General features: G+C 47.1%; 1 protein-coding gene across 4 annotated transcripts in view; it reads left to right on the forward strand.

Annotated features, from left to right (window-relative positions):
• The first annotated feature begins 1,009 nt into the window (after positions 1–1,009).
• Positions 1,010–16,565, forward strand: part of RSPH10B (radial spoke head 10 homolog B) — a 59,996-nt gene continuing 44,440 nt past the window's right edge. For 2 of the 4 annotated variants that reach the window (XM_042922539.1, XM_042922541.1), the window contains exons 1-7: positions 1,010–1,117; positions 2,797–3,143; positions 5,808–5,883; positions 10,088–10,156; positions 11,899–12,072; positions 13,880–13,965; positions 15,376–15,496. In XM_042922539.1, coding sequence (XP_042778473.1) covers positions 2,893–3,143; positions 5,808–5,883; positions 10,088–10,156; positions 11,899–12,072; positions 13,880–13,965; positions 15,376–15,496 — 777 coding nt within the window. In that variant the 5' untranslated portion in view covers positions 1,010–1,117; positions 2,797–2,892. Of the gene's footprint in view, positions 1,118–2,796; positions 3,144–5,807; positions 5,884–9,381; positions 9,506–10,087; positions 10,157–11,898; positions 12,073–13,879; positions 13,966–15,375; positions 15,497–16,565 lie in introns of those variants that run through there. The other 2 variants (XM_042922540.1, XM_042922542.1) reach the window with 2 other exon arrangements.

Here is a 16,565-nt window from a genome sequence, read left to right on the forward strand (position 1 = left end):
TAGGCAGGGGGAAATAAAAGATTGACTTGTCTGTAACTTTAATGCTGTGATGTGGTTTTTTGGGGTGGGAATCGCAAGATGTTCCTGTTACTGGTCCTGAGAGCAGAAACCCTGTTGTCAGATAGTTTTTCGTGGAATCTCATCCTGCCGGAGACGAAAGCAAGCCCCTGTGGACCCAGATGCCTGTGGGCCGTACAGTGACCAGTGTGGCCTCCCCCCCTACTCAGCTTCTATTTGCAAACTTAGAATTCCTTAGATGTATTGAAATAATCGAGTAATTATTGGCCCAAGTGCCTATGCTGTGGTGCCCTCCTACAGGATCTCATTTAATAGTTGCAGGAACTCTACAAATGGGGGTCTTAGGCAACCCCCCTTCCCCGACCGCTGTGTCCTAATCCGAGAGCCCTCAAATACGTGACCCGAGTGGCCAGAGGGGCTCTGAAGATGTGGTTGAGGGGAGGGTCATGAAGCGGGGCACGATCCTGGATTGGCCGGGTGGGCCCAATCTACCCCGTGACTTAAAAATTGGAGAACCTTTCTCAGCTGATACCGAGGATGTAGGAAGGCCGCGTCGAGAAACTGGAAAAACAAAGAGATTCTCCTCTGGAGCCACCCGAAGGAACCAGTCCTGCTGGACTCCTAACTTAAAATCTTAAGATGATAAACTCGTGTTGCTTTAAGCCACTAAGTTTGGAGTAATTTGTTCACGGCAGTGGAAGCCGCCTGGATTCCTGTGTTAAGGTGAAGATAAACGCTGCGAGGCCACGCGGCAATTAACAGAGCTGGGGAAACCTGCGTCAGGTGCGTCCAGCTCCAGGTTGCCACCTGGACTTCTGGACCAGAGGGGCCGAGCCTTGTGGCTCAGCGGCTTCTCGGCCGGCGGTCCCTTTAAGGGCGGGGCGGAGCCTGTGGTTGCCTGGAGACCAGCCTCGGTCGGGACGCCCCGCAGTCGCCGCACCATCTCCGCCTCCTCCTGGCTGCGCCCCCCCCCCCCCCCCCCCGGAAACCGGAGCCGGGTGGGCACCCCGCCGGTGGTCCTGCGTGCGCCGCGGCCGACTTCCCGGTCAGGTCCGGCTCTTCCTCCGCCAGGCGGACGCGGCCCCCAGGACCTGAGCAGGTGCGGTGGGCAGGAGTTGCGGGGAGCCCCAAGCTCAGCGAATGCGCGCCCCTTTTGTGCTGCCTAAGGAAGGAATAAATCGCCAGGGTAAAAGGGCCTCAAGCCAGGGGGACCAGAATATAAACTAAAGTTACTGGGAAACAGGCCTCGAGGAAGGAGATGGGCCTTAGTTGTAGTGAAGATTTCACCCAGAGACCGCAAACCTATCTGTAGCAAAGGCTCACCTGGGCCTCCCTGGGCTAGGGGCTGGAGGGAGTAAGGGGGTTTGAAGGACAAGAAAAGCGGGATCATGTTGGTGAGAGCAAAGCCTAGGGGTGTCGTTGACTGGCAGGTGGGGTGTCCAGAGGATGCCATCCAAGCAGAGGGTGTGGGGGTGTCCCCTTGGACCCCTCAGGGTGTGAGGAGGGACCAGACCTTGCCCTGCACCCCAGGACTCGTCTGTGTATATTGCTTGTTGCACTGGGATGTTTCCAATGAGGCCAGTTTGGGAGGCCATGAAAACTGTGGCTTTGGGGACCTGCCCGTCAGCTCTGTGACCTTGGGCAAACGTCACACGGCTCCTTTTCTGGCACGGGAGGCACTCAGTCTGGCATATGGAGTGGGCAGCCCAAGATTTCAAGTTCAAACACAGGAAAGTGACACAATAATCACAACATCATTGATAGTGTGTTGTATCCCACACTTCAGAGGTTTTCTGTGCATCATTTCATATAATTCTTACAAATGAGACAAGGCCCTGTTTTTTCTGTTTGGTATCTGAAGCAGATGGAGTTTAACCTGCTTAAGGACACACAGCTGGTGAGGGGCAGTGCAGGAACCTGAACGCAGCTTTTGAGCACTTTACCATGCAGAGATATCTATATCTATATCTATATCTATATCTATATCTATATCTATATCTATATATTTCTATATATCTATATATAGAGATAGATAGATATATCTCTATCTCTATCTATATATATTAGTTTACCTATTTTTTGAGAGAGGGAGAGAATCCCAAGCAGGCTTCCCAACTATCAGCACAGAGCCAGACGTGGGGCTCGAACCCATGAACCACAAGATCATGACCCAAGCAGAAATCAAGAGTCAGATGCTTAACTGATTGAGCCACCCAATCGCCCCTCCATGCAGACGTATTAAGAGATGGGCTTTCAAAGTAGGAATTGCCGGCATGTAAAACATTAAGGGTTAAGTAGCCATTTTTTAATGTATCGGGTTCCCTTCTTGCTGGAACACTATTTGAAAAGAAATGGTAGGCAGTGTTTCCAGTTTTTAAAAATTTTAGGAATGGGGTGCCTGGGTGGCTCAAACGACCGACTTCGGCTCTGATCATGATCTCGCAGTTCGTGGGTTCCAGCCTTGAGTCGGGCTCTGTGCTGACAGCTCAGAGCCTGGAGCCTGCTTCGGATTCTGTGTCTCCCTGTCTCTCTGCCTCTCCCCTGCTCATGCTCTGTTTCTCTCTCTCTCTCTCTCAAATACATAAACATTAAAAATAAAATAAAATAAAAATTTTAGGAACAACCAATGCGATATTTTTATAAACTGGTGATACTTGATAATCATAATTTTTCAAGCTTTATAAAGAGGAGAATGATAATGACATTGGGTTGTAAAGCTAAAATTTTAGCTACGGATGAAACCCGTAACTATGTAGAGCTACGATTTTTCTTTTTCAGATAAAACCGATCAACACTTTGAAACAAACAGCTCCCAACCAAAGGAATCATTTGATACTTACATATATAAAGTAAACTTTAGGACTTCTAAAGACAATGGTGAAAGAAAAGAAAAGAGCGGACAAACGGGCGGATAAGTTTTCCCGCTCTCCCTCCACTGATAATCCAGACTTTTCCACACCAGACAGCAACGCTGCTAGACAAGAACTGTCCCCGAGGGCTGCCGCACCATTGCAAACGCATCTCAGTGAATCAGGGCTCAGAAAAGAGTCCAATGACGATGCCCAGCGGAATGAAGACGCCACTCAGTACGAAGAGCCCATTCTCACCAAACTCATAGTTGAAAGGTGAATTTGATGGGTTGCGTCTTCCGTGTTCCCCTTTCTAGTGCTTTCATGCTCTGTTCTCTCTCTCTCTCTCTGCCATCTCTTATCGTGGCTTTCCCTGTCACTCCCCTAGGTGACTGTAAAAGTCTGTGTCTTCAGCCCTGGTCTCTCTCCTGGAGTTTTATATTCAAATTTATAACTCCTTCCTGAACATCGTCCAACCCGACTTCAAGCCCCCTGTGTCCAAAAGCAAAGACTGCAGGACTTGAAATAAGATCTGGACCGGAGTCCTGGCTCTATGACATCAACCCCATCCTTGAACCTTTCTGAGCCCCAGGTTCTTCACTGGGAAAAACACACCCCATAGATGGTTCCTCTGTGTGCTGCCATACCCCCCCCCCCCCCCAGCCCTGGGCTTCTCCATTGGTGCCTTTTTCTTTTTCTTTTTTTTTAAATTTTTTTTTAATTTTTTTTTTTTTATGTTTGTTTATTTCTGAGACAGAGACAGAGCATGAGCGGGGGAAGGGCAGAGAGAGGGAGACACAGAACACGAAGCAGGCTCCAGGCTCTGAGCTGTCAGCACAGAGCCTGACGTGGGGCTTGAACTCACGATCCTCAAGATCAGGACCTGAGCTGAAGTCGGATGCTTAAATGACTGAGCCACCCGGGTGCCCCGGATTTGTAATCCATTTTGAGTCTTGTTTTGTACATGGTATGAGAAAGTGGTCTCAATTCACTCTTTGGCATGTATCTGTCCAGTTTTCCCACCACCATCTACTGAGAGGCTGTCTTTCCCCCTTCGCATATTCTTGCCTCCTTTGTTGTAGATTAACTGACCATGGAAGTGTGGCTTTAATGGACTGTCTGTTCTGTTCCATAGATCTATATGTCTATTCTTCTCCCAGTACCATACTCTTTTGATAACTACAGCTTTGTAGTAGATCTTGAAATCTGGGATTGTGATGCCTCCAGCTTTATTTCTATTCTTCAAGACGGCTATTCAGGGGCTTTTGTGGTTCCACACAAATCTTAGTGTTATTTGTTCTAGTCCTGTGAAAAATGCTGTTGGCATTCTGATAGGGATTTCATTGAATCTGTAGATTGCTTTGGGTAGGATGGACATCTTAACAATATTAATTCTTAATCCACGAGCATGGAAGATCGTTTCATTCGTGTTGCCTTCAGTTTCTTTCATCTGTGTTTTATAGTTTTCAGACTGTAGGTCAGGTCTTTCACCACCTTGGTTAAATTTGTTCCTAGGTATTTTATTGTTTTTGGTGCAGTCGTAAATGGAATTGTTTTCTTAATTTCTCTCTTATTTTATTAGAGTATTAGTGTATTCATGTATTTCTGTATTAGCATATAGAAGGGCAACCGAGGGGCGCCTGGATGGTTCAGTTGGTTAAGTGTCTGATTTTTGATTTTGGCTCAGGTCGTGATCCCAGGGTCATAGGATTCAGCTCTCTGCACTGAGCATGGAGCCTGCTTCGGATTCTCTCTCCCTCTCTTTCTGCCCCTCCCCTGCTCACATTCTCTCTCTCTCTCAAAATAAACAAAAAGATTTTTAAAAATTATCATCATAGAAGACACATAACGTAGAACTTCCTATTTTAACCATTTTAAGTGTACAATTCAGGGGCACTAAGTACCCTCATCCTGTTGTACAACCATCACCACTATCAATTTCCAGAACTTTCTCATCATCCCAGACTGAAACTGCCCAGAATAAACCCTCACCTTCCATCTCTGCCCCTTTTCACTATTTCCTCCTGGCTGTTGGCTCTCCCTACAATCTCTTCTCCACACAGCGGCCATCCAGATGCTATTTTTATGACATAAATCTGACCGTGGCCAGCTCCCCTCTTAGAACCTTCTCCTGATTCCTCCTAGAGGAACCCCACCCCCCACCCCAGCGTCTGTCTCCTCTCCTCTTCTCTTTCTCTCTCCTTCCTGTTCTCCAGCTGGGCTGCCCTCCTTTCTGTTGGCTGAACTTGAGCTGTTGGCTCCTTCCTGCCACAGGGCCTTTGCACTTGTTGCACCCTCTTCCCAACATCCTCTTCCCAGAGTTCTTCTTTTTTTTTTTTTTTTTTTTTATTTATTTTTGGGACAGAGAGAGACAGAGCATGAACGGGGGAGGGTCAGAGAGAGAGGGAGACACAGAATCGGAAACAGGCTCCAGGCTCCGAGCCATCAGCCCAGAGCCTGACGCGGGGCTCGAACTCACGGACCGCGAGATCGTGACCTGGCTGAAGTCGGACGCTTAACCGACTGCGCCACCCAGGCGCCCCCCCAGAGTTCTTCTTAAGGCTGTTTGTTTTACGACCTGCACATCTCACTACAACTTCTGTGTCCTTCAAGAGGCCCTGACCGCCTGTACACAGCAGCTGCCTCCTCCTTATTCTCAGCCTCATTCCCCTATCATGTCTGTCATAAAAATTGAACATGATCTGGCATCCTCTTGTTTGTTTGTTTCCTCCTTGCTGCCTGTCTCTCCGCAGTCAACTAGGGTCACCAAAGGGCAGGAACTTTCTAGTCTTGTTCACGGTGGCCCTCGGGGAACATATGTTGAATGAACAAATGTGAAATATTGTTTGTACTTCTTCATTGATGTTAATTATGACTTTAACCCACCATCGCTTGTGGTTGATCACACCACTCATTACCTTGAGCTTTATTTCTTTGCAGCTATGAAGGGGAAACAGTCCATGGACTGTATGAGGGAGAAGGCTTTGCGGTCTTTCAAGGAAGCTGTACGTACCACGTGAGTTACACGTCTCGGGGATGGGCAGGGAGGGGAGGACGGTGAGAATATTCTGGGAGAGTCTGAGATTTGTATCTCCAGAAAAGTCTGTTGAGTCTTCAAAAGAAATTGGAAGTACTTACTGCTGATTTGACTTTGAACCCAGTTACCTATTTCAAGGTAAAACCATGGATCCACACCTCAGAAGTCATCATTTTAGATTGTTTTCTTTTCCTGATTTTTAATAAATGTTTATGTTAGAGAGAGAGAGACAGAGCATGAGCAGGGGAGGGGCAGAGAGAGAGGGAGACACAGAATCCGAAGCAGGCTCCAGGCTCTGAGCTGTCAGCACAGGGCCCAACGTGGGGCTCGAACTCGTGAACCACGAGATCATGACCTCAGCCGAAGTCGGATGCTTAACCGACGGCGCCCCCCTTTTCCTGATTTTCATTTATTGTCCAAACAACCTGAAGGCGACTGGAGCAAATAGCAAAGAGTAAAATCCCAGTGTTGTCACCCCTTTGCCATTAAATGTTTTGGACACGCCGCGTCCCTTTAATTCCTCGAATGGATGTGTCAGCATTTATAGGGCCTACTGATTTCGCAGATAACATCTTGAAACTTTTTTCACTTATGAATAATTTGCTGCCTTGCTGCATGGTTTTCGTAACTTAAATATTTTGCGGCAAAATATACATAAAACCTACCATTGTAACCATTTTTGAGTGTACAGTCAGGGGCATTAAGCACAGGACCCTCCCCAGCCTCCACCTCCAGAAACCTTCATCCTCCCAAACCGAGACTCTGGCCCCAGTTAAACACCAGCCACCCCCGTGTCTTCCTCCGTAATATTTAAAATACTGCATAGCTCTCTGATTTACTGTTCATGACTACACCATAATTATTAGATCACTTTTGAAGTGTTTTCATTTTTTTCCCCATCATTAGCAATGGCACAGTAGATCATTCAGATTATCAAAGAAACGTGTGCTTTTTTAAAAAAATATAATTTACCAGGGCGCCTGGGTGGCTCAGTCGGTTAAGCATCCGACTTCAGCCCAGGTCATGATCTCGCCGTCCGTGAGTTCAAGCCCCGCATCGGGTTCTGTGCTGACAGCTCGGAGCCTGGAGCCTGCTTCGGGTTCTGTGTCTCCCTCTCTCTGACCCTCCCCCATTCGTGCTCTTTCTCTGTCTCAAAAATAAATAAAAATTTAATTTAAAAAATAAATAATAAATAAAAATAAAAATATAATTTATTGTCAGATTGGCTTCCATACAACACCCAGTGCTCATCCCGACAGGTGCCCTCCTCCATGCCCATCACTCACTTTCCCCTCTCCCCCTCACTCCCCCATCAACCCTCAGTTCTCTGTATTTAAGAGCCTCTTAGGGTTTGCCTCTCTCCCTCTCTGTAACTATTTTTCCCCTCCCCCCCTCCCATGTTCTTCCGTTAAGTTTCTCAAGTTCTGCATATGAGTGAACACATAAGGTATCTGTCCTTCTCTGACTTATTTCGCTCAGCATGATACCTTCTAGTTCCATCCAGGTTGCGGCAAATGGCAGGATTTCGTTCTTTCTCGTTGCCAAGTGGTATTCCGTTGTATCTATAAACCACATCTTCTTTATCCATTCATCAGTCGATGGACATTTAGGCTCTTTCCATAATTTGGCTATTGTTGAAAGCGCTGCTATAAACATTGGGGTAGAAACGTGTGTTTTCAATAAGAACAAATTTTTGTGGTTGGGGTCAGAAAGCATGGGTTTCAGTCCCCTGATTCCCCCCCCCCCCCACTAAACATACAACATGTTCCTATTCCTGCGTCATGTAAATTCTTAAAAACGCCATTAGCGTGGCTGAATAATAGTCATGAATGTGGCCGTCCCGTCCGGCCTCGGCCAGTTTTGGAATCAGCTGTTGCGTTCCTGCTGATCAGTCTCCTTTCACCAATCGGGGCGCTAAGTGCACTGCTGTGTGAATAGGACTGAGTGTGGAGGCTGCTTGAGATCCTCTCTCTTCCCCCACCCCCTGCCTGCCTCTCTCCCCTGCCTGGTGCTCACTCTAAAATAAAAAAAATTAAAAAATCAACCAGCAACACCCAGTTCTCGATTACACAAGATCGACCCCTCCCAGGCTGCTGAAGACACAGTATCGGCTCCTACTACCCCAGAGGGTCTTGCCTCCGGTGGCCTTCGGTCCACAGTGACCCGGTAGCTCCAGCCTGGCCCCGTGGCCTTGCCTTAACTGTTGATGTGGGGGCAAATACCCCTCCATTTCTGAGATCTCCTCCCCACCACTGCCTGCTGCTTGCTGGGTAAACTTTCCGTATTTTCCTCAGACTCAAATTATTTTAACTAAAAATAATCATCTGTTGGGGCGCCTGGGTGGCTCAGTCAGTTAAGCATCTGACTTCGGCTCAGGTCATGATCTCCCGGTTCATGAGTTCAAGCCCTGAGTCAGGCTCTGTGCTGACAGCTCGGAGCCTGGAGGCTGCTTCGGATTCTGTGTCTCCCTCTCTCTCTGCCCCTCTCCCACTCGTGCTCTGTCTCTGTCTCTGTCTGTCTCTCTCTCTCAAAAATGAATAAATGTTAAAAAAAATTTGTTTTAAATAATCATCATTCAGCTCTCCTTTAAATTGCGAGAGCGGCAGACCCAGCAGAATGACTCTACTGTGGCCCCAGGCCCCGAGTCAGACCGTGGGTATGTCACATGTTTAGATCACAATCCCCTAAAGATAGACAATAAAGCCAAACATTTCATGGAACATTTGCCCTTACCATGTAGACACAGCATGATCTTTTCTAGTGTAGTTTGTTAATTAAAACGCCAGTTGTTGTGACCGTAATTGATTCCATAATACAAACAACAGCCGGCCTGCGGCTGGAAAGCCCCTAGTTGCCCCGTGGTTTTCCTCAACGCCAGCCTGTCTCCTGTGAGCCCAGGCTAACCTGGACGCCTAACAAAATGTGTCTTCTTGCTAGTGAGTTAGGGCCGTGGTTCCTGAGTGCGGTCCTGGGGACCAGCAGTATTACCTGGGTATTTTTTTTTCAAAATGCTCATTCTTGGGCAAAAGCCCAGACCTGCTGATGAATTAGAATCTCCGGGGTGGGCCCAGCAATCCCCAGGTGATTTCTGAAGCATGCAAGAGTCTGAGATCCACTGAATTAGGGCACTGTTACATATTCCCCCTTCACCCACTGACTCTAACAAGGTGATTCTAAGGAACAACTAGGAGTACTCTTTTTTTTTTCTGAGTTTATTATATACTTATTTTGAGAGACACAGAGAGTGTGTGCACAAGCTGGGGAGGGGCAGAGAGAGAGAGAATCCCAAGCAGGTTCCGTGCTATCAGCACAGAGCCAGACGTGGGACTCGATCCCACAATCCGTGAGATCATGATCTGAGCTGAGATCTAGAGTCAGACGCTTAATGACTGAGCCCCCCAGGCGGCCCAAACTGGGAGTACTTCTCAGCCTTGTTTTCTCTGATTACATTTAGGCATTCAGGCATGCGAAGTTTTCAGTGACTAGTTCCTATGTGTTAACAACAGACACTAAATATAAGTGGACCCTCCTGACAACTGTATATTGTCTACATAGAGGAATATTCAGGGGGCAACGGGCGCACCCATACGGATAAGTCCCAGTAAGTGGAAAACAGACGAGCGTGAAATTTACAAATGGGGTACTTTCTAACATCCAGATAACGGTTTTAACCAGGTCTACCTAGTTTAAATAATTTTTAAAAAATCCTTAAACTTTGAAATGCAAAACCAAAAGCATATGAATTCTTTTGAACTATGGAATTTTTACCTAGCTTAATTAGGAGAGGAAGACACAGACCGAACTTAAAACTCACGTTTAAGTGTCACACAGGACTGCTTCGTGTAGGTTTTGGGGGATTTGGATAAGCGTATTCATGCAGATGGATGTGGGATGGGGCGCCTGGGTGGCTCAGTCGGTTAAGCGTCCGACTTCGGCTCAGGTCGTGATCTCACGGTTCATGAGTTTGAGCCCCACATCAGGCTCTGTGCTGACAGCTCGGGGCCTGGAGCCTGATTCGGATTCTGTGTCTCCCTCTCTTTGTGACCCTCCCCCCTCAAAAATGAATAAACAGTTTAAAAATTTTAAAAAGAAGAAAGTGGGATAAGGCTCCATTCTGAGAACTAAAACCAGCTGTTACGTAGAATCAATGGTCCTAATGGTTTGTTGTTGTTCTGTTTTAAAGGGTATGTTTTCAGAAGGACTTATGCACGGACAAGGGACTTATGTTTGGGCCGATGGACTGAAATATGAGGTAAAGTATGTCCTGTGTTATAGTTTTACACTGTAATTAACACAATGTAACGGTCAGCTTCCCACAATCAAACATACTACTTTCACAAGAGTAATGCAGCTCACGGGTCTAAAAAAGTCCACAGATCCCAGGCGCCTGGGCGACTCAGTAGCTTAAGCATCTGACTCTTGATTTCAGCTCAGGTCACGATCTCACGGTTCGTGAGATTGAGCCCTGAGTTGGGCTCTGCGCTGACAGCTCAGAGCCTCCTTGAGATTCTGTCTCTCCCTCTCTCTCTGCCCCTCCCCTACTCTCTCTCTCTCTCAAAATAAAAAAAAAATAAACTTAAAAAAAAAAAAGACCCCAGAACCAAAGAATACAGGTGAAAAGTAACTTGTTAACTGCACGGGACCCTCTGGCAATCGGTACCCCGTTCATCCTTACACTCTAGATGTCTCCTGGGCGGGCACAGCGCCCGTGCATTTATTTGGCCTGTCTTACTCTTCTCAAACACAAGTATAGTTTATTGTACACTCTCTTCTGTCCCTTTAGTTTTTGGAGATCACACCATAGCCGTTCATCCAGATCCACCTAGTTTTACTGGCTGCTTTTATTCTATGATGTGGGTTTCCCTTAACCCATCTTGCTGGTTTAAAGGGAATATGTATTTTTTAAATCGATTGCTAGAAGGCTGTTCTCAAACTCACAATTGCAGGGTTGCTGGTGATGGGGTTTATAAGTGGTAGTGATGACCTTTAAAACCTATGCACATAGGCTCATATTCAAATAGCAGCCAGGTGAGGGAAGCGGAGACAAGTGCCGGCCAGGTGGGCAGTTCACTGGGCCTGAGAGCGGGAGACAAGCCACAGAGGTGGAGGGGCCCCTGAAGATCTGGTGGTTTGGGGCCAGCCTTTCCAGGGACATTCTTCCCCTGCAACACTCTGGCTTCTAGCCTGTGGCCCTTGGTTTATCGTCTCTGGAAGTTCGAAGGCGGGACTCCTAGGAGGCACAGACCCTCCCACGCCAGCCTAGACACGAGGGTTTATGGGTGGGATTCGGGCTGTCACAGAAGTATCTTCAGGGAGGTCAGCTGGCCTCCTGGGATCTGGCCGGCGAGCAGGCCAGGCTACCCTGTCCTCTTTTCTCCATTGGCTGGCCGCCTCCAGCCAGGTCTCCTTCCTGAGAGAGAATCTAGCGGCTCGGGGCTGTGGTTCATGCAACTGCGTGCTGCCCACTCAGCTGACGTCCTGGCCCCAAGCAAAGCGGATTCTCTGGAAGTCACCCACAGGGCGGGCGGTTGGCTGGTGTGTCTACAGAATATTTTGATGAACCACAGGCAGAAAGAAGGGTTGCCATGAGTTGATCACTAAGCCGGGCTAATCACCAGAGTCCCCTGGAGATCCCAGGGCATCGAGCCTCCTTCGAGGTGGGTTCCAAGACTCTAAAGTTCCCGAGGCCGGGATCGCAAACCGCCACTGTTCCACGTCACCTGTTTGCTTCTTGGAGCCTTCTCTGCACTCAGCTTCCAGCTATTTTATCCTGCGGGTGCTTCTGCCCAGGAGAGGGGAGGTGACAGAGGACGGAGTGTGTAGAGAGGGAGGGAGGAGGGTGGAGGCTGGGGGAGGGGGGCGGATACTCCACTGTTTCCATGGAGGAGAGACAGGAATAGTATCCAGTAGTCAAGGAGGCATCTCAGTCTGCCCATAGGAGAGGGGTCTCTCTACTGCCTTCTTTCTCTCACTCTCAGGGTCGTTTTGCCCTAGGGGGAGTTTGTGAAGAACATGCCCATGAAGCATGGCACGTACACGTGGCCGGATGGCAGCACCTATGAAGGAGAAGTGATGCACGGCGTGAGGCACGGATTTGGTATGTTCGTATGTGGCACGCACCCCGTGTCCTACATCGGCCAATGGTGTCACGGCAAGAGACACGGGAAGGTGGGTGAGGCGGCCACTTGACTCCCGTCCATAGATAGGATGAACAAATAGAGGTGTGGGAGGTAGGGGGCTGTCCTACAACTATGGTCCCTTCTTGTTTATTGGCGTGAAATCCACATCACACGAAACTCACCATTTCAGAGTCTGCAATTCAGCGCATTCAGTGCATTCTCAGTGCTGTGAGACCACCACCTCTGTCTAGTCCCAGAACATTTTCATCGACCCTCCAAAGTACAGCCCTGTACCCACCAGGCAGTTATTTCCCACCCGGACCCCCCGGTGGCCACCATTCTGCTTCCTGTCTCTATGGGTTTACCTACTCTGGATGTTTCATGTGAATGGAATCCTAGGTTATGTGGCCTTTTGGATCTGGCTTTTTTTTATTCAGCATCATGTTTTTGAGATCCATCCGTGTCGTAGGTACTTAATTCTTTTTTGTGGCTAATAGTCCACCACATGGATGGACCACGTTTTGTTTATCTGTTCATCCATTGATGGGCACTTGGGCTCTTTCCATCTTTTGGCTTCTGTGAATAGCACCACTATGAACGCGTGTGTAAGGATTATTTGGATACTTGTCTTCAGTTCTCTGGCGTATAAACCTAGGAGTGGAATATGGTAACTCGATGTTTAAGGCTTTGAGGAACCTCCCAACTGTTTTCCACAGCATCTGGCCCAATTTACATTCTCACCACTACCACAGGTGATCCTTTTAAGCAAGGTTGCTGTTTCTGGCACTATTTGCTTTTGTATTGGATGATAAAATACCGCAGCAGTGTTTTCATAAAATGTTAAAAGAAACAGTCTACCATTATAATCATCATTCGACTCGAATATAGACAATTCTGTCCATTGGCTTCCCTTCCTTTCCCTCCCCTTGTTCAGCTCATAGTGGATCAATTCAGACTGGGGGTGGTGGCAGCTTCTAGACAACGGCCCCTGGATGGCTGCACGAAGGAACAAGCCAGCTTGGTAGTGGAGAAGAAGATAGAAAAATCACACACTCTCCCACACACACACACACACACACACACACACACACACACACAAAGAAATAAACCACCGAATAAAGAAGCAACCTGAGGCCATTCAGTGAAGGTCCTCATACGTGCATGGTGACTATTCCTCAGAGGAGTCACTGAAGCAAGGTTACACCATGTTCACTTAAACTTGGAGGCAGTCTTGGGGTGCCTGGGTGGCTCAGCCGGTGAAGCGTCTGACTTTGGCTCAGGTCATGATCTCATGGTTCGTGAGTCTGAGCCCCGCGTTGGGCTCTCTGCTGACGGCTCAGAGCCTGGAGCCTGTTTTGGATTCTGTGTCTCCCTCTCTCTCTGCCCCTCCCCTGCTCCTGCTCTGTCTCTCTCTGTCTCTCAAAAATAAATAAATGTTAAACTCGGAGGAAGTCAAATAAGGTGACAAATGGGTAAAACGAAAGTGGTTTGGGTACATAAAAGGGACTGGCCTTCAGTTACACAGAAGGTGCTACTACTCAGTTTAGGTAACAACACAACGGGATTGTTCAGGTACCTACTTGACTCACAGTTATCGAATATAATATATATAATATAATGATTAGCCCTAATGTGACGCCTCATTATTGGGAGTCATTGATTGGTGGCATCTCTTTCTTACTTGGTGGATACTTCACCATTTTCTCGATTACGAGACAGAAACATATCATGGATTAGATGTCTTGCCTTCATAGGACCTTGACTTCCACGTAGTTCGGACTCCTTTAATTTATCTTTGCCTTTAATAAACATTTGCTGTATGGCTTGCTTTGTTAAAATGATATCATTTGTTTTAGGGCTCTATTTATTACAATCAAGAAGGTACCTCTTGGTACGAGGGGGACTGGGCATACAACATCCGAAACGGCTGGGGGGTAAGATGGTACGTATTACCACGGCCGCTCTGGGGGCGTTGGGGGGAGGGTGTGGGGGCCCAAATGATTTGCACTTAGGTGCTTAGAGATAAGGTGCAGAGGGGCACCTGGGTGGCTCAGTTGATTAAGCGTCCAACGCTTGATTTCAGCTCGGGTCATGATCTCAAGGTTGGTGGGTTCGAGCCTCGTATTGGACTCCATGCGGACAGCACAGAGCCTGCTTGGGATCCTCTCTCCCTCTCTCTTCCCCTCCCTGCTTGTTCTCTCTCTTCTCTTTCTCAAAATAAATAAACTTTGAAAAAAAAAAAGATAAGGTGCAGAAATTTCGGAGAACACGTTTTCTATATAGGCAGGGCGGAATATTTCAATTCACCCCAATGGAATCTCCATAGTGATGAAAATATTCTACAGAAAATTTAAAGGAACGTTATATTAAGTGAGATCTAATGATACAACCATACTTTATCACATGTAGAAACTTTGTTCTCTCATTCATGGATATCTCGTATGTTTTCAGAAGACTCTTGACGTGTTTGCTTGATTTTAGATCGAGCTGATGGAGTCATATATTTTAAGGATTGAAATATTTGGGGGCAAGGGGTGCGTGGGTGGCTCAGTCAGTTAAGCATCTGACTTCATCTCAGGTCATGATCTCATGGCTCGTGGGTTCAAGCCCCACATTGGGCTCTGTGCTGACAGCTCAGAGCCAGGAGCCTGCTTTGGATTCTCTCTCTCTCTCTCTCTCTCTCTCTCTCTCTGTCTCTCTCTCTCTCTCTCTGTCTCTCTCTGTCTCTCTCTGTCTCTCTCTCTCTGCACCTCTCCTATTTGCACTCTGTTTCTCTGTCTCTCAAAAACAAATGTTAAAAAACATTTTTTAACAAAAAAAAAAAAGGGACCAAAAATGTTAACTAATCATACTACTATACGGAGTTGTTTTTAAAAGATTTAAAATCCCTGCTCTTATCCTCCTTATCACCTTAATTAAATGATCAGAGGATTTAATAAAGTGGGTTGTCTTATCCCTAAGATGATGATTTTTACCACCTGTCCATTTGAGGAGACTGTATGGGCACAAGGGTTGGATTTCTTCAAAGGTGTTTAGAGAAAAAGTTTAAAGGACAGTCTTCTTAGGGGCGCCTGGGTGACTCAGTTGGTTTAGCATCAGACTTCGGCTCGGGTCATGATCTTGAGGTTCATGAATTTGAGCCCGACGTCAGGCTCTGTGCTGACAGCTCGGAGCCTGGAGCCTGCCTCGGATTCTGTGTCTCCCTCTCTCTCTGCCCCTCCCCTGCTTGAGCTCTGTCTCTTTCTGTTTCAGAAAAATAGGTAAACATTTTAAAAAATGTAAAAGAAAGTCTTCCTAAAGGTAAGTGTTGTATATAAAATAACCGATTTTTTTTCATTTTTCTCGGTCCCAGTTACAAGTCTGGAAACATATATGAAGGTCAGTGGGAGGACAACGTGCGTCACGGGGAAGGCAGGATGAGGTGGCTGACGACCAACGAAGAGTACACGGGGCAGTGGGAGAAGGGCGTCCAGGTACGGCGCCCGTGGGTGTGACCCGAATGCACCCAGACGGGGACGCTGCTGATGCCCTGCACATGCGTCACTTGGTACATCATCCGGTCACCTGAAACTTCAGCACTGCTAAATTTAGAAACCCAAAGTATGATTTGCTGGTCCAGACCCTCTTTTTTTAGTGCCATTTTATTATTTAGGTTTCTCTAAAGGTCTTACACACGGGTGAGCAACAAAATGGTTTTTTTAAATATCTATTTTGAGAGAGAAAGAGTGTGTGAGTCGCGGGGGGGGGCGGGCAGAGAAAGAGAGGGAGAGAGAGAACCCCAAGCAGCCTCCACATGGTCAGTGCAATTTGTGGGCTCGGCCCCACAAACCATGAGATCGTGACCTGGGCCAAAACCAAGAGTCGGACCCTGAACCTACTGATTGATCTAGGCGCCCCCAAGCAAGCAGATCTCAATTCCCATGGCTCGTGTGTAGACCAAGACTATTATCTATGCCTTAGGAGCTGTGTATTTCCCGCACAGAAAAGAAAGGCTTCATACGGTTAGTTTTATATGACTTATACAAGCTTGGGTTTTCTGATAATATCTGCATGTTAACCTGGTAATTAGGGGCCTTGCTGAACTCACATAATAGTTCTGGTCAGTATTTTGTAGGTTCTTTGGGATTTTTTAATATAGACAATCCCGAGCACGGGTGCAGGGGCAGACAGCCTCGCATTGGGCCTGAGCCTAGTGGGAAAGCATTCAGTCTTTCATCATGGGCGATGTTTGCTGTGGGTTTTTCAGGGATGCTCTTTATCAGGAAGAGCCATCAGTTATTAGGAGGAAGTGCTCTAATTCTTCATTTGCTTACAGTTTTTATCATGAATGGATGTGAAGTTTGTCCAGTGCTTTTCTGCCTCCAGTGGGAGGATCTGTGTGGTTTTTCTTCTCTAGTCTGTTGATCATGTTGAATTACATTGATTTATTTTCTTAAAAAAATTATTTTACTATTAAACTAAAATTATTAAGTTGTTAATTTTAATTCCAGTTAACGCACAGTATTGTATTAGTTTCAGGTGTACAATTTAGTGATTCAACAC

Source organism: Panthera leo, chromosome E3, assembly GCF_018350215.1.
Source record: "Panthera leo isolate Ple1 chromosome E3, P.leo_Ple1_pat1.1, whole genome shotgun sequence".
Classification (NCBI taxonomy): Eukaryota; Metazoa; Chordata; class Mammalia; order Carnivora; family Felidae; genus Panthera; species Panthera leo.